General features: G+C 51.3%; 3 protein-coding genes across 5 annotated transcripts in view; all 3 read right to left on the bottom strand.

Annotated features, from left to right (window-relative positions):
* LOC138815388 (solute carrier family 12 member 4) overlaps positions 1 to 5063 on the bottom strand; it is a 29307-nt gene extending 24244 nt beyond the window's left edge. For both annotated transcript variants that reach the window (XM_070004750.1, XM_070004751.1), the window contains exon 1: positions 4911 to 5063. In XM_070004750.1, the coding sequence (XP_069860851.1) occupies positions 4911 to 5025 (115 nt within the window). In that variant the 5' untranslated portion in view covers positions 5026 to 5063. The remainder of the gene's footprint in view (positions 1 to 4910) is intronic.
* Positions 5064 to 6319: 1256 nt separating this feature from the next.
* On the bottom strand, positions 6320 to 11830 carry LOC138815321 (dipeptidase 3-like). Its single transcript, XM_070004662.1, has 10 exons — positions 11291 to 11830; positions 10875 to 11001; positions 9742 to 9871; positions 9511 to 9652; positions 9189 to 9258; positions 8903 to 9079; positions 8048 to 8132; positions 7551 to 7626; positions 6742 to 6877; positions 6320 to 6649 (listed from the first exon to the last, which is right to left on the bottom strand). Exons 1-10 carry the CDS (start codon positions 11596 to 11598, stop codon positions 6407 to 6409), a joined length of 1494 nt encoding a protein of 497 aa, XP_069860763.1. The 5' UTR covers positions 11599 to 11830; the 3' UTR covers positions 6320 to 6406.
* Positions 11831 to 16054: 4224 nt separating this feature from the next.
* On the bottom strand, positions 16055 to 23466 carry LOC138815387 (dipeptidase 2-like). 2 transcript variants are annotated; one of them, XM_070004749.1, is made up of 11 exons: positions 23356 to 23466; positions 22256 to 22561; positions 21840 to 21966; positions 21191 to 21320; positions 20964 to 21105; positions 19842 to 19911; positions 19556 to 19732; positions 18854 to 18938; positions 18118 to 18193; positions 16512 to 16647; positions 16055 to 16416 (listed from the first exon to the last, which is right to left on the bottom strand). In XM_070004749.1, exons 2-11 carry the CDS (start codon positions 22522 to 22524, stop codon positions 16150 to 16152), a joined length of 1479 nt encoding a protein of 492 aa, XP_069860850.1. In that variant the 5' UTR covers positions 22525 to 22561; positions 23356 to 23466; the 3' UTR covers positions 16055 to 16149. The 2 variants fall into 2 exon arrangements, with proteins under 2 accessions (XP_069860850.1, XP_069860849.1); XM_070004748.1 differs by lacking the exon at positions 23356 to 23466 and having other exon boundaries at positions 22256 to 22629.
* Between the last annotated feature and the right edge of the window lie 1688 nt (positions 23467 to 25154).

Genomic DNA, 25154 nt, shown 5'->3' with positions numbered 1-25154 from the left:
TTTTCTGAGTGGTTTATTGGAGATAAGGGTCTCATGGACTTTTCCTGTCTGGGCTGGCTTTGAACTGTGATCCTCAGATCTCAGCCTTCTGAGTAGCTAGATTATAGGCATGAGCCACTAGCACCTGGCTGAAAAATGTTTTAAATGCTGGGAAGGTGGCTCAGTGGTAGAGTGCTTGCCTTGCATGCCTGAGGTCCTGGGTTCAATTCCTCAGCACCACATAAGCAAAAAGAAAAAAGCCGGAAGTGGCGCTGTGGCTCAAGTGGTAGAAGGCTAGCCTTGAGCTGAAGAGCTGAGGGACAGCGCCCAGGCCCAGAGTTCAGGCCCCATGACCAGACCTAAAATAAATAAATAAATAAAAATTAAAAAATAATAATAAATAAAAAAGTCCAGAAGTGGGGAGCTGTGGCTCCAAGTGGTAGAGCACTAGCCTTGAACAAAAGAACTCAGGGGGCTGGGAAGGTGGCTCAGTGGTAGAGCGCTTGCCTTGCATGCATGAGGCCCTGGGTTCGATTCCTCAGCACCACATAAGCAGAAAAAAAAAAAGCCGGAAGTGGTGCTGTGGCTCATGTGGTAGAGCACTAGCCTTGAGCTGAAGAGCTGAGGGACAGTGCCCAGGCCCAGAGTTAAGGCCCCACGACCGGACCCCCCCCAAAAAAAAAAAAAAAGCAAAAGAACTCAGAAACAGTACCCAGGCCGAGTTCAAGTCCACAACTGACAAAAAAAAAGTCTTAGATTCTTTACTCTGTCCAAAAATGGCAGCTGTAAGAGCTGAGGGTGATACTTAAGTAGGAAAAAAAAAAAAAAAAAAAAAACCTGCCCAGCAAGTTCAAGGCCCTGAGTTAAAGTTGAAACATTCCATATCACCACAAAAGAGAAATTCACATCTGTAATCCTAGCTACTCAAGAGGCTGAGATCTGAGGATCATGGTTTGAAGCCAGCCCAGGCCAGGAAATCTGTGACTCTTAAACCACTAAAAAAGCTGGACGCCACTCAAGTGACCACCAAAAAAGCTGGAAGTGGAGATGTGGCTCAAGTAATAGAATGCTAACCTTGAGCAAACTAGCTCAGGGACAGTGTCCAGGCTCAAAGTTCAAAACCCAGGATGAGAGAAAGAGTGAGAGGAGAGGAGAGGGGAGAAAGAAGGGGGAAAAAGAGGAAGAGGGAGAAAGGGAGAGGGAACAGAAGTGGGAGAGGGAGAGGGAGGGAGAGGGAATCTCAGCCTCCTGAGTAGCTAGGGTTATAAGCAGCCTCAGCTGCATATTTATTTTCATCCTTTTGTGGAAGTAAGTTGAAATAAATTATAAATTATTCTATACTCAAGCACGATAGCCGCACTTCCACCAATTACTGCACTAGTAATTGCACTAGTATCCAGAAACTGTAACACTCAGCTGCCCTCAAAATGGATGACTTGACCTACTCCTTATCATAAAATCCCTCATTCCAAGGTGGCTCAGAGTCCCTTCAAGAGTTGCCCCTAGTACCTAAAGCAACATTTCAGTAAATCTCTTTTAGTAACAAGGACAGTAGGGCTCACTTTCAAGGTCATAGTCAACCAGTAAGGAGGGCCATACCTGGGTCCAGGGTCCACCAAAGCTGGGTGGGGGCTATTGGGTGGGGACTGTTCCTATTCTGAACCCTAGTCCTTCCAGCGTGTATCCCAGAATTCAGCACAGAAGTATGGCCAGGGTATGCACACCTCAGTCTCTGGTTGTTCAGATGGCAAGTGGCTTTGCTTGAATTCCTGGCCCTTCCCTGTGTTACCAGGGAAACCTGCTTAACCTTTCTGTGCTGCTTTGTCACCTTCTATGAAGAAGTTCGCAACCCTGTCCAGCTGCCCAGATACATTAGGAAAGGGAGACTAGCCAGTCTCCAACACAAAGCAGGCACTCCTTGCAGCTCCCCAAAGCCATATTCTGAATAAGCAGTCTATGGCACTGAGGGAATGTGAGTGAGTGTGAGCAGTGTCTCGTGTGTGTACTGCCCTTAGCTTCAAGCTGCCTGAACAGTACTGGCCTCAGCTATTCCAAAAATTCCAGGGCAGGTTTGGGCTTGCCTACTAGGCTCAAGCTGCTCAAACATTTCCTGAGACCCCCCCAGAGAACCTGATACACAGATGTATCCTACAAGCAGCTGTGAATACACCAGTGGTAGGAATGGAGCCAGGTGACTCTCTTGATTCTTGTGTATAAGACATTTGCCTGAAGTGTCCTTCTAGAACCTCACCATTCCTGGCCTACAGGCCAGCTGAACAAGCAGGCCCATGGATGCCCCTCCAAGCAGAGGGGATGGACCTCTTCGAGGATAAAGTGGGCCCCAGGAGCTAGACCTGAGGCTGAGTAATTTTGTGCCCTCTCACCCTTTGCAGTCCCCACCAAGAAGAGCCCAAATCACTCACCATGGTGTAGGATGTCCCCCATCCTGCAGACACAGCCAAGGTCTGGCTGGAAAGGAGTAAGAGGAGAAAGAAAAGGTAGGGAGAAGTGGGAGGAGCTAGCATAGAGGGATCAAGCAGGACTCAGCTAGCGTCCAACAGCACCAAATCCCTCCTGTCACTCTATAAGAGGCCAAGGCGGGGCCAGAGGCTGGCCTTAGCTCTGCTTACTCATTGGTCCAGCCTGATTCTAGGGATGCAGCCCAATCCAGCTGAGGAGAATAGACATCCTCGCAGGCCTACAAGAGGTGGGATGGTAGCTTCTACTCTGACACCTTGAACAAGGCTAGAGGCGGATAAGGGAATGGGGGTGGGGATGAGGAGGCACTCACATGCTGCCAAGCCCGAGAAACTTCCATGCCATGCCACTGTCCTGTGTCCCATCCACACATGGCAGTCCGGTGATAGAAACACACAACCACTGACCCATAGGAGGAGTGGGCAGCCTCAGTCATCTCACTATCCCAGATCAGAGGTCAAAATTGCATCACCATGGGGCTGGGAAGGTGGCTCATTGGTAGAGTGCTTGCCCTGCATGCATGAGGCTCTGGGTTCAATTCCTCAGCACCACATAATCAGAGAAAGCCAGAAGTGGTGCTGTGGCTCAAGTGGTAGAATGGTAGCCTTGGGCTGAAGAGCTGAGGGACAGCACCCAGGCCCAGAGTTCAGGCCCCACAACCGATTTAAAAAAAAAAAAAATCGCATCACCTGACACATTTCCTACATGTCTCCATTACTCTCTTCTTTCTTTCTTCCTTTCTTTCATTGTTGTTGTTGTTGGTCATGGGACCTGAACTCTGGGCCTGGGCACTGACCCTCAGCTCTTCAGCTCAAGGCGAGCACTCTACCACTTGAGCCATAGCACCACTTCTGGATTTTTCTGCTTATGTGGTACTGAGGAATTGAACCCAGGGCCTCAGGCATGCAAGGCAAACACTCTACCACTGAGCCACCTTCCCAGCCCCTTTTTTTTCTTTTTTGGTATTGAGGACTGAACGTAGGACATTGCACTTGCTAGGCAAGCGCTTTGCCAATGAGCCACATCCCTGCATGTCTCCATTACTGTCAGTCCCATATGTCACTGGCATTTGTCATCGGTCATATCACCATCTTCCTTACTGAAAAATCTCCAGGAAAGTGACTGTGAGGATGCCCTATCTGGACCTTTGATCCCCTCAGCTACATAGTTGCACTGATACACACACAGACACATGTTCCCAGCACTGTCACACTCCAAGCTGGGCACCGGTGTGTATAGCCCAGGGGAATAGGGAGCCATGTGGGATAGGCAATGGAGAAAGGGGCTTCCAGGGAGGTGCGCACCTATAAGAAGGGAGGAAGGGATCATTGCCAGGCCCGGTCCTAACAACTAGGTGAAGAACTAAGGCACTACCACAGAGCACAAGGGGCTTGTAGCTAATCTGGAGGCTGAATTCTGGAGGATCCCATTTGGAAGCCAGTAGGGGTATTGAAGTCTGTGAGACTCCATCTCTAGAATAACCAGCAAAAAGTTGGACTGGGAGTGTAGTTCAAACGATAAGTGTGCCCATCAAGCAAATGAGAGGCTCTAAATTCAAATCCTAATACCAGGATCAAGAGAAAAGAAAAGAAGAAAGAATGAATTAAGATGCCAAAAGTGGGGGGAATAAAGGAGAAGGATGGAGGGGGCTGGTGGATGAGGCGCTGTGTACATATGTGTGGAGTATCAGGGTTAAACTCTCTAGTACAACTAATGTATGCTAGTAAAAAGTGTGATGTGCGTGCGTGTGTGTACTTTTAAAGAATTAAGGCGCCGGAATATCACATCCGGGTTTGAATCCCACCAGAGGAAAGTTACATAACCACCTCCCCTTCATTCCTTCCTGAGTGCGAGTAACAGCATCTCTCCCGAGAGGGAGGTTAGAAAGGATTAAACGAGTTGATTCACGTAAAGTGCCTCGACAAGCCTGGCCCCGTGCGACTGCTCCCCAGATGTCCACTGAACCTACACATCCACAACCGGGGGGGGGGGGCTCCCGCGATGGGCGCACCCCTTTCCCTCCTGCCGGGCCAGGGGCGGGGGGCAGGGGGTGGAAAGCCTCCCCAAAGGGAAGATGAAGCCACAAGAGGATGGAGGAGAAGGCGCCGCGGCTGCGGTCTCGGGCTCCCGACTCCTGCCAGGCAGCCGGCTGGCTGGCTTCCCCGGGCGGCCACGTCTGCAGCCCCCGCCCGCAGCCCGCAGGGGAGGAGCTGGGGCGAGCAGAGCGGCCCAGCCCCGGCGCCCGGGCTCCCCGGGGCCCTGGGGAAACCCGTGCTGCACGCGCCGGGCGGGGAACAGCGGGCGGCGCAGAGCGTGGAAGAAAGTTGAGCCCGCACCGACGTGTGCGCGCCAGGTCGGGCCGTGCGTGCGGCAGTGGGTCCCGGGAGGGATGCGCCCTCCCCACCCGCCCCGCCGGGCCCAGACCCCCCCCCCCGCGCCGGGCCCGCCCTCACCGTCCGAGTCCTCCCGCTCGGCGCGCTCCCCGTAGTCCACCCAGCTGAGCCCCTCGAGGTTGTCATAGTCGCCACGCTGCGGCCCATCCACCGGCACCACGGTGAAGTGCGGCATCGCGCGCGCCCGCTCGCCGTCCCGGCCGCTCGCCGGCTGTGCCCGCAGCCCGGGGTCGGAGCGCCCCGCCCGCTCGCATTCCTCCCCGCTGCGCTCACTTCCTCCGCCCGCCCCCCGGGCCGCCCCTCGGGGGCGGGGAGCAGGAGGGGCTCCGGCCGGATCCTCCCCGAGAGGGATCTGCCGTCCAGAGGACCCCCTAAAAGCCGGAGAAGTCCCCGAAGTGAGAAGAGACCCCTTAAAGGAGGCCCTGCGACTGGGCCTGTTCCTGTGTGACGGTCGGGTGAGGGACTGCCCTCTCTGAGCTCCAGATGCATCACTTCTTGACACTGGGGCATGGGGGTGCATGGAGTGGGGGTGAATGGGCTCGGATCTCTGGACCTAGTAAGCCCTGGGATGCCTGTAGTTACTTCCTGAGAGAGAGGGTGGGCAGGACTGACCCAGGACCATCGCGGCTAACCTCCGTCTGGCCCAAAGTCACCACAAGATACACTTTCCTCACTTTCACCCGGCGTCTGAGCGACGGTAGAGCGAAGCCGGACGGTGGTGCCACGCCTGCCCAGCTCCGGGTGTCTGCAGCCTCCCTGGTTGGAGGCGGCTGCAAGCCGTAGGCTCTTCCAGGGAGGCTACTGCCTCCCCTGTCCGCGTTCTCCACGTCGGGGCAGAACACTGGGTGATAAGACAAGGTTTTTCATTTTAATTCTTTTTGTTTTCTGCCCCCAGAAGGTTCCTTTATCAGAGCCATTTACTTATTTGTTCCCAAGTTCTTTCACCAGCTTCAGATAACATCCTGTAGACTTTAGCATCTTTATCTTTCTGCACCGTCCTTTCTCTCTCAGTCCTTTATCAGAAAACCCCAGAGGCCATCTTACTTGTCTTTCTCCATTCTCCCTTTCCTGCCTTTACAACTTGGACGGAGCCTCAGGCTCCATGCTGGAACCGCCTCCACCTCCTCGCTTCCAGCTCTGGGAAGAGAGCTGTCAGCTCTGTCAGCCAGCTCACAGTTAGGTAACCCCAGCCAACTGCTACCCGACCCCTCCTCCAGCAGCCAGGGTTGCTGCCACCAGTCAGCCTGACTTCCTGCTCCTCGCACCACCTTCAGCTGCCCTCCAACCCGCCTCTCCCCTGCTCACTGTCCTCCCATGTGGGCCAGGGGAGGAGCCCCCTCCTCTGAAGAGAAAGCCTTGGTTTCCTCCTAGTGGTCTTGGCTCCATCATGGCTCTTTCGGCACCTGGTCCTTGGCTGCAGGACCCATTCTAACAAAGAGCACCACAAAGAAGAAAGGACACACGTGTGGTTCCATGCCTCAAATATTTATTCTAACCATATTCTGCAGTCTGGATACCTGTGGACTTGCCACAGTGACTTCTGGAGAGACTGACCGTCACCAGAGACAGAGGATGAGGACTGGGGAGATAACAGCAGCCACAAGGCCTGGAATGGGGCCCCGTGGGCACTTGGAGGATTTCCAGAGGTCCTGATTGAATGGCCCCTTGGTCACCTTCAGGTGCGAACCCTGGTGCTTATTGGGCAATGGAGGCTGGAGGTGGGAGTGGCAGGTGCTGCTGAGATGCCTGTCTGGAATCTGGGCCTCCACAGGGCTCTTCCCACTGCTTTCATCTCTCACCTGGAAGTGAGAGTCAGCAGTGAGACACACCACAGCTACCCCTGTCTGCTCAAACCATTGAACCAATCATCCTTTGTGCCAGCCCTGTGTACCTGCTCCACTTGTCTGAAGACCCGCAGCAGATTTCCTCGAAGGACTCCTTGAAGCTCTTCCTCACTCCAGCCCCGACGCAGCAACTCCTCTATCAGCACTGGGTATGTAGACACGTCCTCCAACCCCTGAGGGAACCTGTGTGGCCACACCAGGCAAGTGTGGGACCTTGGCCCTGATCCTCATCTAGGGCCTCCTGCCTAGCAACAATGCATTTGACTTAAATTGAAGGTCAGTGTCCACCTGGGAAGCGCTTTAAGGACTAGCAGATGGCCAGTCCACAGCAGATCTGCTGGGCTGGGAGAAGTGCATGAATTGAGCTCCCTTGGGGAGGGGAGTACTTGAGCGAGTGTGCTGACTTGGGTCCACTGTGCCACAGAAATGACAGAGAAAACCCAGGAAATAGGACCTGGGCAGGTGCGCTGCAAGATCAGAGCCTGTGGTCAAGGCCTAACTGATGGGAAAACGCTGGGATGGGTAACTAAGACTGAAAGAACCTTTGCTGATGGGGCTGGGAAGGTGGCTCAGTGGTAGAGCGCTTGCCTTGCATGCATGAGGCCCGGGGTTCGATTCCTCAGCACCACATAAGCAAAAAGCAAAAAGCTGGAAGTGGCGCTGTGGCTCAAGTGGTAGAGTGCTAGCCTTGAGCTGAAGAGCTGAGGGACAGCACCCAGGCCCAGAGTTCTAGAGCTGAGGGACAGCACCCAGGCCCAGAGTTCTGGCCCCATGACCGGACCCCCCCCGCCCCACCCCCAAAAAAAGAATCTTTGCTGAACCTCAGCCAAGATGAGTCCCTGTGGGAAACACTTACCGGCCAGATCCATCATAATTTCCACCAATCCCAATGAATTCGGATCCAATGACCGCCCTGATGTGGTCAAAATGATCTAGAAGATGGAGGTTGGTGGTAGACAGCACAAGGCTTGGAATCAGACCCTAGCTGGAGCCAGTGTCTAAGACCTAGCACTAGACCATGCCAGCTGACTCCGCAGGGACTCAAGTCCTAAAGTAGCTAAGATAGAATACTGGGGCTGAACCTGCATCTAGAGCATCTCTGCCTGTCTGGCCCAGAGATGTGGGGAATGAGAAAGGTTCAAGGAGTAGGAGGGAAAACAAAAACCCAGAGGCAGAGAAGAAAGAACACACACTTGGTTCCTTTGAGAGGAAATGAAAAGCTGGGTCTGCTGCCCCAGGATTGTAGGGAGGTTTGCAGTTGCCCATATGTGCTGAACTACTGGAACTGTCCCCGAAGGTCCCAGTGACCAAAACCCAAGACAGAGCTAGGAAAAGAGCTGAGGCGGGGCTTACCTGCCACAGTAGACAGGTTGCTAAGCAGGTCACACTGCAGAATCCCCATCGACAGTGTCACCATCACGATGCCACCATTCTTCTTCTATAGGAATAAGACCCAAGGGCACTCAGGTCAGCCTTTCTGGCCTGCCAGTGCGCCTTGCTGTGGCAACCCTAACAGGACAGGAATTTCATGCTGGCTTCATAGACTGGATGAGGCTTCCTTACTGGGTTTGTGGGTCTCTGATGAAACTGATTTGACCTTCAGTTTTAGAGACAGAAGAGCGTTCAAGCATGTGTGAGACCTGAACTAGCAACTTTCTTTGTTCGGGGTCAAGAATCTTTTTTTTTTTTTTTTTTTTTTTGGTCAATTGTGGAGCTTGAACTCAGGGCCTGGTTGCTGTCCCTGAGCTCTTTTGCTGTAAGCTAGTGCTCTACCACTTTGAGCCACAGCTCTACTTCTGGTTTTCTGGTGGTTAAGTACAGATAAAAGTCTCATAGGCTTTCCTGCCCAAATTGGCTTTAAATCACGATCCTCAGATCTCAGCCTCCTGAGTAGCTAGGATTATAGGTATGAGCCACCAGTGCCCAACCCAAGAATTTTTTTGGGGGGGGTCCGGTCGTGGGGACTGAACTCTGGGCCTGGGTGCTGTCCCTCAGCTCTTCAGTTCAAGGCTAGCACTCTACCACTTGAGCCACAGCACCACTTCCGGCTTTTTTCTTTTTGCTTATGTGGTGCTGAGGAATCGAACCCAGGGCCTCAGGCATGCAAGGCAAGCACTCTACCACTGAGCCACCTTCCCAGCCCTAACCCAAGAATTTTTTAATGAGGCATATCTAACCTTGGATTTGAGATATGCGGTAGCTACTTACCAGAAGCTGCAGGATATCATCAGGAACATTCAGTGTATTGTTGCACACAGCTCTGGCAGCTGAGTGGGAGAAGATCACAGGAGCCTGTGACACCTCCAGGGTCCGCCTCACTAAGGTGTCCGAGGCATAGGACAAATCTATCATCATTCCCAAACGGTTCATTTCCTCCACCACTTTCTGCAGGGACAATTTTATTTTTGGAGGGGTAATGGACGTCAGGGGGCTCAGGTGTATGTTCATAACTATAGTGAACAGGTGGGGTTGCGTATGGAACAGACATCCTCACCTCACCAAAGTTTGTCAACCCGCTGACATTGGTATACAAGTGGTGTCTGAATTTGGTAGAACTCTCCGCCCTGCAAGACAGCCAGGAGAGGACAATGTAGCTGGCCGCACCTTGGTCATCAGTGACTGGGCCCCCTGTCCATCCATCTCACCTCTAAAACAGGTGAGGATCCAGTGATAGCTATCAGGGTATATATAGAGAGTGTCCAGCCTCCCTCTGTGGATCCCACTTAATTCTCAGCTCACTGGTCAGGCCCAGCCCAGAGAAGGCAGTTTCCCTTCTACACTGTCTGCCATTCTATCCTAGATGGTACTGAACTCACCAGGGTGTGCTGCAGGTGAAGGTGAGCATCAGGTAGCGTACTCCCAGCAGATAGAAACTTCGAAGCACAGAGAGGCTGCTATCCAGTGAGTGACCACCCTCCACACCAATAAGGCAGGCCAGCTTTTGAGTACTGTTCAGACCTGAAGAGGGTGGACAATCAAGTGGTCAGAGAGCCCAGCAACAGAATTCATGAATGAACCCTTGACTATCTCCTCAGCCAGCATCTCACCTTCTGCGGTGGTCACAAGCTCCAGCTCAGAATAGGCAGCACACATGCGGCGAATGAGGTCAATCTGCTCCAGAGTGAGGCGCACAGCATCCCGGTCCTGGGTCTCGCATGGCACATAGGCTGACCAGAACTAGAGATAGGTCAAGAAGTTCAGAATGTAGTTTAGGTAGTGTCCAATCCTGTAGCTCTGCCACTCCTGACTTACCCCCACAGCAACCATTTGGATTAGTAGCCCCCAAATGAATATTGTATCACCCCATGATTTATTTATTTATTTTGTCGGTTGTGGGGCTTGAACTCTGGGCTTGGACACTGTCCCACAGCTCTTCAGCTCAAGGAGAGCACTCTACCGCTGGAGTCACAGGGCCACTTCCGGGTTTTCTGGTGGTTAATTGAAAATAGAGTCTCATAGACTTTCCTGCCCAGTCTGGCTTTGATCACGATCCTCAGATCTCAGCCTCTTGAGTAGTTAGGATTACAGGTGTGAGCCACAGGCACCAGCTTGAGTGATATATATATATATATATATATATATATATATATATATATATATATATATATATATATCTCAGAGCACTGACTGAAATTTTTTTAATTTTTTGCTTAAGGCTGGCATTCTACCACTTGAGTCATAGCTCTACTTCTAGCTTTTTTGTTCATTAATTGGAGATAAGAGTCTCATGGGTGTTTCTGCCTGGGATGGCTTTGAACCACAATCCTCAGATCTCAGGTTCCTGAGCAGGATTACAGGCATGAGTCCTCAGTGCAAACATGTAGGCAAACTAGACTCTAGACACATCTTGGACTACAGATTATAGTCATGCCCTTTGTGAATACCCAGGCCAACCTAACATAACCTTTGTGGTTCTAGTCACTCCTATACTCACCAGGGATTTTCTGGTCATTTTCTATGTCTCCACAGAATCCCTGACATCCATGCAGCTCAACTGTCTGGATCACCAATGACCCCCCCCACACACACACACACTTCTGAATACCTCATGATGGCACACGGAATACCCCACGGTACCTTCCCCTTCACTTGGAGGTGGGCCTAGCCAGGTTTCTATGGTTCCCTCACCCCCACATCCATCTCCCATCATGCTGTGGTATCTAGGGTGTCTCTGTGGTACCTGAGCACCCACAAGGCCATCACTAAGCCTGTCCAGGTTGGTCTGACCCAGGCTGAAATTGTACAGATTCACATTCTGCAGCTTGTTCTGGAAAAACTGTCTCAGAAGCAAAGGCAGGTCGTTGTGCCTAGGGGTGTCAAGACAAAGAGTGGGAACGCGGCCGTGAGGAAAGGTCATATCAACACGCCTGTGCCTCTCCTCCCCAACTCCACATGGTCATGCAGGCAACGTGCAGACCCCTGAGGCTGGGTTGGGGGGTGGGGAGTAGGTCCCATCAGCAATGAGGTAGTGGGGGGGGCACCCATGGGTGGTATAGGGGATTCCTTGCTCACCCCTCACGCTGTGAACCCTCCCTGGCCCAGAGGTTCCATATGGTAGCCATTCACGCCACCCCGCCCTACTTGGCATCTACGAACCCGTCCACAAGCGGGAAGTCCTGCATCAGGGCCCGAGCACGCTCTCGTAGAGTGGGCGTGGGGGAGGTGCCCGTCAGGGTCGGGGCGCTAGAGGTGACCATCGTTGCCGGGGCACTGGAGGCGCCCATTGTGGCCAGGTCGCTGGGGATGCCCATCATGGTCGGGGCGCTGGAGCTGGCCAGCGGCATGGTGTGGACACGGGTTGCCGGGGGCGACGGCAGCAGCTGCAGGAGCAGGAACAAGAACAGGCCGTACCGCGGAGGCCGCCCGCCTAGCGCGAGAGGACCCCGGCGGCCAGCGGGCCGCATGCTGCGCAAGGACAGACAGACGGACACGGGTGACCGTCGCGAAGGCCTGAGAGGTGTAGGTGAAGGGCGGAGGGTAGTGGCAGGGTCTCGCCTGTGGATACTGGTGCCCCAGGACGAAGGCTTGCTCACAGCAGCTCACAGTGGCGCTACTTCGCTACCTCCACAACCGACGCGCGGGAACCTTCCACGCCGCAGAGCGCAGCCGCCAGGGGGCGTCACGGCTTCCCGCCCTCTCGTTGGACAGCGCCTCCCAGCGCCTGGCGGGAGTCGGTGCGCAGAGCGTGTCTATAAGCGGCGTGCGCGCACGCGCGTGGGGCGGTAGGCACCTCCCCCCATGTTCACCCCGCCCCCATCAGGCTCCTCCCATCCTCCCTCCTTCCCCCTCCCCCCACCTCAGCCCGGTCCCACCCTCTTTTCCTCATTGCTTTTGGCTCCTACCTACTTTGTTGTATCGCCCAGCCGGGATCCCTGTACCAACCACCGTGGGAGGAGGATAGTGGGGAGCAGGTGGTGGCCCCTTAATCTTCCTAGTTTCACTCACCAGCTAGTGTCAATTGGGTCGACGCTTGGTTGTTTTGCTGCCCAGGTGGGCAGGCAGGTTTCTGGATCTATTATCTTTTTTATCTTTATTATCTTTTACCTTAGTATCAACTTTGGGCCTTTCTAGACTGTGTATAAACAATTCCTTCCTCCACCCTCCCCCCCCCCCCCCCCAGTACTGGGTTTTAACTCAAGTCCTCCATCAGCTCTACTGGCACGCAACAAATTGTTTGTTTGTTTGTTTGTTTGCTGTTTTTTTTACAATGCTGGGATTAAATCGAGGACTTCATTAGTGCTGAACAGTCTATCACTGAGGTACACTTTCACCTCCTTAGGTAAAAATAACTTCAATTTTATGCTGGACAGCAGTGGCTCAAGCCTATAATCCTAGTTACTCTGGAGCTGAGATCTGAGGATTGCAATTCAAAGCCAGCCCAAAGGCCCACACCTGTAATCCTAGCTACTCAGGAGGCTGAGATCTGAGGATTATAGTTCAAATCCAGACTAGGCAAGAAAGTCCTTAAGACTCTTCAATAACCACTGAAAAGCCAAAGTGGTGTTATACCGAAATTCGGGGACCCCCAGAAGACCACCAGAGACCACGATCAATGTAAGCAACAAAGAGCCGGTTTATTGCAAGCTCGAGCTTGGTCCTCCGCGCACATGGTAACTGGTGACGCTAAGAGGCCCAGAGCATAGAATCAGGGCTGTTTTTATAGTATTGAACAAACAACTTAAGGAACTTTTACATAAGAAATTACATGATTGGTTAACATTTACATTTAAAGCAAGCTAAACTGGGCAAATAATGATTGGTTGATCTTTACAGAAAAAATGTCCTTGGTCCATAGCTTGACTGAAAAAGGTTATGAGTCATACCCAGACCAACAGAATGCATGGCATGTCTCGCCCTGGGCTCTGAAGAATGGGTTGTTTAGAAACTCTTATTAGTCCTAGGTGGGTGGGGGGCAACACCACTTGGGGGCTAACACCTGCCTTAAGCAAATGCCATCTATGGCTCCAAGAATTGTGCATGGCTTTTTGTCATAAATTCCTAGCATTGGGGCTAAAATGGATCACGACTCAAGTCGCAGAACTGAGATAGAGTGTTAAACAAAAATGGAGTTGCTTAGGTTTCTTAAAACATTGTATTTCTTCCCTAGGGCCTTACTGCCTCGGCCTCCAGGAGGGGTGTTGCAACTGTGGGGATAATTCTGAGGACTTTGCCCCCTTGGTCAGGGCTGTAAACCCTTTGAAGTCTTTTACTAAGCAACTCTAGGCTCCCAGGCTGACATTCCACTACTAAGTAACTAAAACCAGTCACAGTTAAGATCATACAAAAACCATACAATCATCCAGTACAAAGCAATAAAGCAATTCATACAGAAGCAAAAATGGCTGTTAGGTGCTGTCATATATATATATATATATATATGTTTTTTTTGCGTTCTTCAGTGGAACTGTGGTTCATGTGGTAGACTACTAGCCTCGAGTTAAAAAGCTCAGGGACAAGCTGGCTCACGCCTCTAATCCTAGCTAGTCAAAAGGCTGAGATCTGAGGATCACAGGTCAAAGCCAGCCTGGGCAGGAAAATCTGTAAGACTCCAATAAACCACTCAGAAAACCAGAAGTGTCACTGTGGCCAAGAGGTAGAGCACTAGCCTTGAGCTGAAGAGCTGAGGGACAGCGCCCAGGCCCAGAGTTCAACCCCCATGACTCTCACACACACACACACACACACACACAAATACACACACAAACACACACGCACACGCACATGCACATGCACACACTCAGGGACAATGACCAGACACTGAACCAGGACCAGAACAAGAAAACTCAAACAAACAAAAACCCACTTGAGTTTAATGAAACATTTTTTTGTGGGGGGAGGAGGGGTGTGGGGCTTGAATTCAAGGCCTGGAGCTGTCTCTGAGCTCTTTTGCTCAAGGATAGCATCTACCACTTTAAGCCACAATCCACTTCAGGTTTTCTGGTGTTTATTGGAGATAGGAGTCTCACAGACTTTCCTGCCCCATCTAGCTTTAAACCATAATTCTCAGATCTCAGCCTTTTTAGTAGCTAGGATTACAGGAATAAGCTACTAGTGCCCAGCTGTGAAACTTCTTTTAAGATGTCACTGTTACTAGTAATGTTCTTGTTTTATTTTCTTTTTTTGGGGGGTCCAGTCATGGGCCTGAACTCTGGGCCTGGGCACTGTCCCTCAGCTCTTCAGCTCAAGGCTAGTGCTCTACCATTTGAGCCACAGCGCTACTTCCGGCTTTTTTCTTTTTGCTTATGTGGTGCTAAGGAATTGAACCCAGGGCCTCATGCATGCAAGGCAAGCGCTCTACCACTGAACCACCTTCCCAGCCCCTCTTGTTTTATTTTCATTGCTGTTGTTGTTGTTTACCAGTCCTGCGCGTTGAACTCAGGACCTGGGCACTGTCCCTGAGCCTTTCTGTACTCAAGGCTTACACTCTATCACTTGAGCCACAACACCACTTTCTGGCTTTTTCTGCTTATATGGTACTGAGGAATCAAACACAGGGCTTCATGCATGGTAGGCAAGCACTCTACCATTAAGCCATAGTCCCAGCCCCCACCTTGTTTTTTTGTTTTTTTTTTTTTTTTTTTTTTTTTTTGCCAGTCCTGGGTCTTGAACTCTACCATTTGAGCCACAGGGCCACTTCTGGCTTTTTCTGTTTATGTGGTACTGAGGAATCAAACCCAAGGCTTCAGGCATGCTAGGCAAGCACTCTACCACAAAGCCACATTCCTAGCCCTTTTTTTGTTTTTAAATATCACACTGGGTTTAGTGTTAAATGTATGAAGTCCCAGTTACTTGGGAGGCTGAGAGAATTACAAGTGGTATTGAGGGTTTTGAATTTAGGGCCTTGTACTTTCTAGAAGGCCCTTTATCTTTGTGTCATGTCCCCCAGACATGAATTTTTCTGGTTAATTTTTAGATAAGGTCTCACTTTCTGCACAGGATAGGCTATTTGGAACAAAAGATCCTCCTACTTATTTCCATATAGCTGAGATAACAGACATACATACCATTGTACCCAACTTCATTAGTTAAGATGCAAACTCTTTGCCCAGGCTGGCCTGGAACCATGATCCTCCTGATCTTAGTGTCTTCAGTAGCCAAGATTACAAGTTGAGTTACTATGCATGGTGCCTGACTACTGAGTAGTTAGGATTATAGCTACTGTAAGGCTAGGAATGTGGCTTAGTGGTAGAGAGTTTACCTAGCATGCACGAAGCCCTGGGTTCGATTCCTCAGTACCACTAAAACAGTAAAAGCCATGCCGAGTGCCAGTGGCTCATGCCTGTAATCCTAGTTACTCAGGAGGCTGAGATCTGAGGATCTGCTACCTGGCCAAGAAAATCCATGAGACTCTTATCTCCAATGAACTACCAGAAAACTGGAAGTGGTGCTATGACTCAAGTGGTAGAGTGCTAGCCTTGAGCAAAAGAAATTCAGGGACAGGGGCTGGGAAGGTGGCTCAGTGGTAGAGTGCTTGCCTTGCATGCATGAGGCCCTGGGTTCGATTCCCCAGCACCACATAAGCAAAAAGAAAGAAGCCGGAAGTGGTGCTGTGGCTCAAGTGTAGAGCGCTAGCCTTGAGCTGAATTGTTGAGGGATAGTGCCCAGGCCCAGAGTTCAGGCCTTACGACCAGACCCAAATAAATAAATAAAAGAAATTCAGGGACAGTGCCTAGCCCTTGAGTTCAGGCCCCAGTACTGGCAAAAAAAAAAAAAAAAAAAAAAGATAATTTGGGATCCTTCTGAATAGTGCTTGTCCAGTATATATAGCTCAACCCCCGGGTACCTCAGGCTTAGTCAATCCTTGAGCAAATAGTAGCTGAAGTCTAGATTCCCCCATCAACCACTGCATCGACTCATATCTGGTTCCATGTCCAAAAGATTTATTTGTGCCTGCACAAGTGGGGAGCTTCATAGGGATCAAAGTGCCAGAGTGACATCTGTCAGGACCAACGAGGTCACCAGAGCCACAAAATAAGGCCTGGAAATATGGCAACAACAAACATGGCAACAACAGTAGAGCTTGGGACTGTGTGGGGGGACATTGAAAATAACCACCTTGGTGACAACTTGGGTGTCCAATGTACAGGGATCTCAGTTACTTTCTGGTCTGGGACCAGATGTCTCAGAGGCTGACGCTGGAGGATGGAGCGGCACAGACTGCCCAGCTGTTCTTCTGGGAATACGTCCTCCAAAGGACTCTGCCACTGCTTTTCATCCCGTACCTAAAATGGAAATGGATTGTCAGCAGCTCCCATAGCTCCCCCTTGAGGCACCTGCTCGGACCCCTGTGCCACTCTCTTGCCCCAGCCCTGTGTACCTGCTCCACTTGTCTGAAGACCCGCAGCAGATTTCCTCGAAGGACTCCTTGAAGCTCTTCCTCACTCCAGCCCCGACGCAGCAACTCCTCTATCAGCACTGGGTATGTGGACACGTCCTCCAACCCCTGAGGGAACCTGTGTGGCCACCATTAAGAAAATCTCAGACCTGGCACCCTGATCCCAACACAGAATCCAATTCTGGGACTCTGCACCCCAACCCTGGGCAGATGTGAAAAGTGATTCACTCCTTCTTGTGCCTCATCCAGAGGAGGCCTCAAAACTTCCTTGAATATTTGCCAAAATTAATTTGTGTGTGTGTGTGTGTGTGTGTGTGTGTGTGTGTGTGTGTGTGTGTGTGTGTGTGTGTTACTGGTACTGGGACTTGAACTTAGGGCCTTGCACTCTTGCTCAGCTTTTTTGCTCATAGCTTGTGCTCTTACCATTTAAGCCATGCCTAATTAATTGGAGATAGGTCTCCTGGAATTGTCTGCCAGGTCTGGCTGTGAACCTCGATCTTTAAGAATCAGCTTCCTGCATAGCTAGATTATAACGTGATGCACTGGCACCTAGTTAAACTGTACTGTTAAGATCTGTATCTTCCACTGAAATTAAATGTTCCCTCTTTAAAAAAAACACACACATGCTGGGTATGGTGGTGTATCATGCTTATAATCTTAGCTATACAGGAGGCTGAAATTGGGAAGATCATGATTTGAAGTAAACCCAGGCAAATAGTTAATCAGACCCAATCTCAACTAATAAAAGTTGAGTATTAGCTGGATACTGGTAGCTCACACCTGTAGTCCTAGCTACTCAGGAGGCTTAGATCCAAGATCAAGGTTTGAAGTCAGTGTAGGTGAATAAGTCTGTGAGATTGTTATATCCAGTTAACCAGCAAAAAGCCATAAGGGGAGCTATGACTCAAGAGAAATGGGCTGGGCATGTAGTTCAGTGGTCAAGTGCTTGTCTAACATGCACAAAGCCCTAGGTTCAATCCCCAGTACTGCAAATGAATGAATGAATAATGATTACTGAGGTTGGCACTGATAGCACATGCCTGTAATCCTAGCTATACAGGAGGCTGATATCTGAGGACTGCAGTTAGAAGCCAGCCCAGGCAAGAAAGTTCATAGGACTCTTATCTTCAATTAACTACCAGAAACTCAGATGTGTAGCGGTGGCTCAAAGTAGTGGAGCACTAGCCTTGAACACAAAAGCTCAGGGTTGGTGTCTAGCCTCTTAGATCAAGCCTCATGATCAACCAAAAAAAAATTAAAATAAACAGCAACAACTGACTAGAATTGGGCAGAGATGATAGCCAGCCCTGCCCAACTTGGATGCCTGTTCATAGAGAGTAGGTCTGCTGGGACTGGGTTTATGTGTATGTGCAGGTAGATGAGCTCTCTGGTGGCTCAGACAAATAAGGGCCTCTCTGGCCTTTAGGACCAGAAGGCTGAAGGCTGAAGATTAACCCAGGACGCATACCTGGGGATCTAGGAAGTACAAGGTGGGCAATGCCTAAACGCAATGGGGGAACATGCTGGGGAGCATGGCGACCAGGGCCCCATTGCTCTCCAGCAGCCCCAAACCACAGAAAGTACTCACTGGCTGGTGCCATCATAATCTCCACCAATCCCGATGAATTTGGATCCAATGACTGCCTTGATGTGGTCAAAGTGATCTGGGGAGATGGGGAGTCAGCAGTGTGAGGCTTCTAGGGGTAGGGTTACCCTTCTAAATCTACACTCTGATGATCTTCCATTCTTGCAGCTGATAAGGCCATGAAGACCAGTCCTTGATTACCTGACACTTTGTGTGGCCACCTGAAGGTCCTGAGGTTTGACAGGGACAGGTCTCACCTGTCTCTATACTAGACTTTAGGTTTGCAATGAAGCCATTTAGAGAGTCACCCATTGGTGCCATTTCCCATCCAGATCCACCCGGCCTCCAGACTCCTTGAGAACCTGGTGGAGGCTTCTTTCTGGAGATGTGGAAGATAAGAAAGGAACAAAGAATAGAGCTAATAAAGACTTCACAGACCTAAGGTAGAGACAGGGCTCCCAAGGCTTTGGTAGTCCTGACCAAAGCACAGGTGTTTAGCACTCAGCTTTATGTCCGATCACCTCCCTTTTACTCACCAGCAGGGCAATGTAGACTCTGTAACTATCATTCCACCATAGCACCGATGTGCTGTTCATCCTGTGATTTTTAGCTAAACCATCACTGAAGCTGTGCTGATATGCTCCAAAGACTTCAGGTCCAAAGCAGAGCTTCTTAGGAAGCACGGGGGGGGGGGGGGGGGCTAGTAGGGGAGGGGAGGGGAGGACCGGGGCAGGCTCACCTGCCACTGTGGACACGTTGGCTAATTTGTTGCACTGCAGCACCCCTACAGATAAGGATACCATCACGATGCCACCGTTATTCTTCTGCAAGGATAGTCAGGCACATGCTCAGCTTGGCCCGCAGCACAAGCATGTTCCTTCCCACCCCTTGGGCCCCAATGAGAAAGCTGCTGATCCCTAACTTTATGAGCCACAGGAGACTGTACCTCTCTGATTTTGTGTGAGTGGAGGAATCTCAAGGAATCTGGGTTGGGTGGAGGTATCTTGGCTCAGGGTTTGAGAAATAGAAGAATATTTACCATCTAGAATCTCTAGTCCGACACATATTTAAGACTTCAGGGGATACGGAGAGAAGATGTTCAGCCTAGATTTTCAGCAGATTGAGGAAACAGGGGCCCATTTTTTTTTTTCTTTTTTTGGTCTGCTGTGGGGTCTGAACTCTGGGCCTGGGCGCTGTCCCTCAGCTTTTCAGCTCAAGGCTAGCACTCTACCCTACCACTTGAGCCATAGCGCCACTGCTGGCTTTTTCTGCTTATGTGGTGCTGAGGAATCAAACCCAAGGCCTCATGCATGCAAGGCAAGCACTCTACCACTGAGCCACCTTCCCAACCCTGTGCAAGGGCGGGGGGGGGGGTGTGGGGGAGAAGTTCAAGGTCTTGTGAAGTTTTTCCTTTAGTTCCCAAGGCTGGGTAATTTCTCACCAGACGCTGCAAGATGTCATCAGGAACATTTCGAGCATTCTCACACACACCCCGGGCAGCCGAGTGAGAGAAGATCACAGGTGCTTGTGACACTTCCAAGGCCCGTTGTGCTACAGCATCTGAGCCATGGGACAAATCTACCATCATGCCCAGGCGATTCATTTCAGCTACCACCTTCTGCAGGGACAGATTGGGAGGAGACTGTCAGGGGTGTCCATGTGCCCCCTCCCATTTATCTATAGGGAAAGGTAAGGCATGGGCTGGAGTACTAAACCACAGTCCTCACCTCACCAAAGCTGGTCAGTCCACTGACATTGCTGTAGAATGGGTGGACATTCTTTGATGAGCTCTCTGCCCTGCAGAATGGCCAGAAAACAGGTCTGACTGGTGGCTATTCTTGGCCACAAGAGCCTAAAAGCCTCTACTGAAACTTCTACCCCGATTGGGCACCTGTGGCTCACATCAGGCGGCTGAGATCTAATGGTTGTGGTTTGAAGCCAGCCCAAGTAGGAAAGTCTGTTAGACTTATCTCTAGTTGAGCACAAAAAAGGGGGAGGGGGGCTGGGAAGGTGGCTCAGTGGTAGAGTGCTTGCCTTGCATGCAGGAGGCCCTGGGTTCGATTCCTCAGCACCACATAAGCAAAAAAAGAAAAAAGCCGGAAGTGGTGCTGTGGCTCAAATGGTAGAGTGCTAGCCTTGAGCTGAAAAGCTGAGGGACAATGCCCAGGCCCAGAGTTCAGGTCCCACAACCAGACCCCCCCCCCCCTGCAAGTGGAGCCATAAGTAGTTCAAGTGGTAGAATATCAGCAAAAAAGCTAAGAGCCTGGTGCCAGTGGCTCTGGCCTGTAATCCTAGCTACTCAGGAGTATCTGAGATCTGAGGATCACGATTCAAAGCCAGCCTTGACAGGAAAGTCTGTGGAGACTCTTATGTCCAATAAACCACCAGAAAACCAGAAGTGGCACTGTGGCTCAAGTGGTAGAGTGCTTGCCTTGAGCTGAAGAGCTGAGTGATAGCTCCCAGGCTGAGTTCAAGCTCCACAACCACCACCACCAACAAAAAAAGCTAAGAGACAGTGCCCAGATCCTGAGTTCAAGTCCCAGTACCAGCAGGTGAATGTATACACACACATACACACATACTACCACCACCACCACAATCACCTCCACCAACAACAAATCTTTCTATCCCTGTAATTCCCTGGAGCAAACTCAAGAAACCAGGATAGACTGTGCCAGCCAGAGAGAGGAGTTCTGTGCTGGGATCCAGTCTTTTCCTATGAATACCAGCTCCCCTTCCATTCCAAAAGCCAGTGCCAGTCCCTAGAGGTAAAGATTGATCTGGGCCTACACTGTGATCTTGGTCAGATTCCTGCCTCAGGGGGCCCACACCATCTGGCCTGTACTCACCAAGGTGTGTTGCAGGTATGAGTGAGCGTCAGGTAGCGTACTCCCAGCATATAAAAACTGCGTAGCACAGACAGACTACTATCAAGCGAGTGGCCACCCTCTACGCCAATGAGACAGGCCAATTTCTGGGTGCTGTTCAGAGCTGGGGGGCCAATAGGACAAGTGATTACTTTCAGGAGCTAGAATAGATCTATCAAGTCCCTAATATCTAGCACCAGTTCACCCACCTTTAACTGAAGTCACAAGCTCCAGCTCAGAGTAGTTGGCACACATACGATGAATGAGATCAATCTGCTCCAGGGTGAGGCGCACAGCATCCTGGTCCTGAGTCTGGCAGGGGACATAGGCTGACCAGAACTAGGGGGAAAAGCCAGGGGTTGACTTGAGTAGGAGCTGCTGGGGTGCTCTGCAGGCCTTCACAGCCAACAAATTTATCCAGTGGGCCCAAAGGCCACAAGGAATGCTCTCATTCTTCTGTGATATCTTCACACCCACTGCTGCAGTCCCAGTATCCTTTCATGATACTTTTTTTGGGTATCAGTACTGGGGCCTAAACTCAGGGCCTGGACATTGATTGTCCTTTAGCTTTTTTTTTTTTTTTTTCTCTCTCTCAAGGCTGGTGCCTTACCACTTGAGCCACTGCTCCACTTACAGCTTTTTGGTGTTAATTGGAGATAAGAGTCTCATTGACTTTCCTATCCTGGTTGGCTTTGAACAGGGATCCTCAAGATCTCAGCATCCTGAGTAGCTAAGATTACAGGCGTGAGCCACTGCTGCCCAGGTAAGTCCCCATTTAACTAAATTACAATCCCCTCAGGCCCCTCTTCCTAACATCCAGCAACCATGCTGTGGCACCCTGTGGGGTTGCTGTGGTACCTGGGCACCCACAAGTCCATCTCTAAGGCGATCCAGGCTGGTCTGGCCATGGCTGAAGTTTCTCAGGTTAACATCCGGTAGACCTTTCTGGTAAAGCTGCCTCAGGACCAAGGGAAAGTCGTTGTGGCTGAAAGGAAGTTACAGAAGGGTCAGAACAGGGATAAAAGTATGAGTTCCTTAGATACCAGGCTAGGCAGGGCATATTCCAGGGGTCTCCCCTGCACACTGTTGTCAAGACTATAATGAGATTCCTTGAAGCCTGGGGGTTCGCAGGAAGGGGAAGGGCACTGAGGGGTGGATGATGGGAGAGTGGACCATGTAGACATGGTATGGGGGGGGGGCTCTTTGCCGTTCCCGTAAGCTCTGAACCTTCCCCTCCTCAGGGGTGCCCTCAGAGCCCACCCACACCTACGCACCCATCCACAAGCGGGAAGTCCCTCATCAGGGCCCGAGCACGCTCTCGCAGACCCAGGCCTGACATAGTTGGGGCACTGGGGGTGCCCGTTGTGAGCAGGGTGCTGGGGGTGCTGGGCAAAGTCGGGGCGCTGGAGCTGCTGGGCGTGGTCTGGGCCGCGTTGGCTGGCTGGGCAGGCCCCAGCAAGAACACGACCGTCAGCAGGTACAGAACGGGCAGCAGAGACCGCCGGACCCCCGCCTGGGGACCCTCGAGGCCCTTGGGCTGCATTTTGCTCCGGGCTCTGGGCCCAAGGAGGTGGCAGAGCCTGAGGAGGACAGAAGACGACGATGACGATTGGGTCTCCACCCTGGGATCCAGTCTCCAGGGGTTGAAGTCGCCCCACCCTGCGACGCCTGCCACGCGGGGTGTCGCAAACGTCGCGCAGCACTGCCGCCAGAGGGCGCCACGGCCCTCCCGTGCCCGGGATCCCAAAGGGCGCCCCCAGGGGCTGGGCGGGCCGCTGCCGTGCGCACCGGGCCGGGCTCTCCTGTTCTTTCAGCACCGCCTCCGCCACTCCCTGGTGGGCCTCCCGGCTACTTCTAGGGTTTCTTCCTCGCCCAGGGAAGGGGCCTGGGGGGCTTCTCCCAGAGAGTAGTAGCCTCAGCCAGGCGGCCTCAGGTCCCCAACCTCTTGCCACTTTCCAGGGCCGCAGGTGTCTGTGACCAACGGTGCTCTGGGCGTGTAGGGTGGGTGTAGGGGAGGAGATGGGCTCTGGAAATGAGTTAATCTTATGGAGTCCATGGGTTCAGGGGCGCTCTGCCCCTGGGACCTCTCTTCACTCCTGTATCTGTCTCACCTCTCTCCCTTGGGGACTGGGGACTGTTAAGAGCACCCCCAAACAGCCTCAGGAATTGGGGAGTGTGCTGTATCTGCCCTTGGAGGGTTGGTTGTCAGGAGAACGGAACCAGCATCAGGGAAGAGAGAGAGAGAGAGAGGAGAGAGAGACAGAGACAGAGGCAGAGAGAGAGAGACAGAGATTTCCACGGTAATAGAGCCCCACACCCCAGCACCTTCATTCCAGGGCTGCTGGCTGTTCTGCTTGGCCAGGTTCCCTCCTACCTCAATGTGCAAGTCAAGTCAGAAATTCAGCTCCTAAAGAAAGGCCTGACACCAGGGTCCTGGGGCTACATCCAACTTCTCACGAGACTGTTGTGGTGTGAGCTCTCAGAGACCTTCAGGGCTTAACTTAGTTCCCTTCCTTGTTTGGCAGGCCCCACCCTTACCCTAGCTATTTCCTCCAGGGATCCCCCAGAACCACGTGCTCACACCCACTTGGCTTATAGGTCATCTCCTGGAAATGCCACCCATTGAAAGGGTTTGTGAACTGTGCTCAGACTCCATTTCCAGCTGCTGTCCTTTAGCATCTTAAATTTTTGAACTCTAGCACTTGTTGGAACTCCTCTAGTTTTGGAACCTTCTTTCGGTAGCCAGATTGATCAGTGAATGAGGACTTGAGATGCAAGAAGGCCTTCTAAAAAAGGAAATGAACAAACTCTTCCAGAGTGTCTGGACAGCCTGAGCTATCCAGGAGGAAGTTTTCTCAGCCTGGATGTGTTTTTTGTTTTTGCCAGTCCTTGAACTCAGGGCTTGGGCACTGTCCTCGGGCTACTTTTGCTTAAAGCTAGCACTATGCCACTTGAGCCACAGTGCTTCTTCCAGCTTTTTCTATTTATGTGGTACTGAGGAGTCAAACACAGGGCTTCTGCATGCTAGGCAAGCATTCTACTATTAAGCCACATTCCTAGTCCCTAGCTTTTTGCTTTATGTAGAAAGCCTTCCTCCTTGGCCAGGCTTAATGGCCTGTACAAGATCGCTTACCCTGTGAAGGCCAGCATGTGAACTCTAACTTCAAATGTGGCTGAACATCAGGCCACACCAGAGAAGCTATGTGTGTATGTGTGTGTGTGTGTGTGTGTGGGAGAGAGAGAGAGAGAGAGAGAGAGAGAGAGAGAGAGAGAGAGAGAGAGAGAGAGAGAGAGAGAGAGAGTGAGTGTATACTGGGCTTGAACTCAGGGCCTGGGCGTTACCTCTTAGCTTTTTCACTCAAGGCTGGTGCTCTACCACTTGAGCCTCAGTTCTACTTCTGGCTTTTTGGTAGTTAATTGCAGATAAGAGTCTCAGGGACCTTCCTGCCCAGGCTGGCTTTAAACTGCAACCCTCAACCTTCTGTGAGTAGCTAAGATTACAGATGTGAGCTACCAGTACCCAACTCTGCTCTCCATTTTAATTTTAACGAACTGGCCTGAGTTCTGCCACAGTTCAAGGCATCACTATAGGGATTGTGTAATTAGAAGCTGCACCCAATGAATACATTTGAAGACAGAAGACCTTTCATTGTGTAGAAATGTACATCAGGGTGGGAGGTGGGTATTGAAGCTTGGCCTTGGACAAGCAAAATTTCAAGTCAAACATAGAAAATCACTTTATTGAGCAATAAGGGCCATAAGGGACTGGAAAAAAAAAGAACTATGAACCAAAGGGGGTGGCAGTGGGGTCTTGATGAACTTTCTCCTGGTAGCTGGTGTCTCTGGAGCTCTTTCTTCTGCTTCTTGAGGATACAGGCAAAGGGCTCCTGGGGCAACCACTTCTTGTTTCGTCCCACTTCAGCCCCTTCTGGTTTGTGTTGGTGGTCACTGGCAGTGACTCAGGGGCAGGAATCCATCTGGTACACTGGGGCCCTGCTAGGCCACTTTGCACCATTTCTTGGCTCCTTCTTGGTTTGCACAGGGAAGATTATTCTTTCTACTGCCCAAGAAAAGTCTTTGTCCAGGCCAGCTTCAGCCCTGGGAAATCAAAGCAGCCTCTTCTCTCAAACTTTCTTGCCTGTAGCCAGTTGTAACAGAAGTGGGGTTCCTGGC

The sequence above is a fragment of the Dipodomys merriami genome, unplaced genomic scaffold (genome assembly GCF_024711535.1).
Source record: "Dipodomys merriami isolate MVZ:Mamm:240054 unplaced genomic scaffold, mDipMer1.0.p SCAF_64, whole genome shotgun sequence".
NCBI classification, from domain to species: Eukaryota; Metazoa; Chordata; class Mammalia; order Rodentia; family Heteromyidae; genus Dipodomys; species Dipodomys merriami.
This window is presented reverse-complemented; position numbering and strand designations above follow the sequence as displayed.

Coding starts and splice junctions, on each gene's coding strand:
- LOC138815321 (XM_070004662.1), bottom strand. CDS start 11,598: ATGCGGCCCGCTGGCCGCCGGGGTCCTCTCGCGCTAGGCGGGCGGCCT. Junction 9,080..9,188: donor GGTTGACAAACTTTGGTGAG/GTGAGGATGTCT, acceptor TTGTCCCTGCAG/AAAGTGGTGGAGGAAATGAA. Junction 6,650..6,741: donor TCTTCAGACAAGTGGAGCAG/GTACACAGGGCT, acceptor TCTCACTTCCAG/GTGAGAGATGAAAGCAGTGG.
- LOC138815387 (XM_070004749.1), bottom strand. CDS start 22,524: ATGCAGCCCAAGGGCCTCGAGGGTCCCCAGGCGGGGGTCCGGCGGTCT. Junction 21,321..21,839: donor ATGGACTTGTGGGTGCCCAG/GTACCACAGCAA, acceptor TTTTCCCCCTAG/TTCTGGTCAGCCTATGTCCC. Junction 16,417..16,511: donor TCTTCAGACAAGTGGAGCAG/GTACACAGGGCT, acceptor TTTCCATTTTAG/GTACGGGATGAAAAGCAGTG.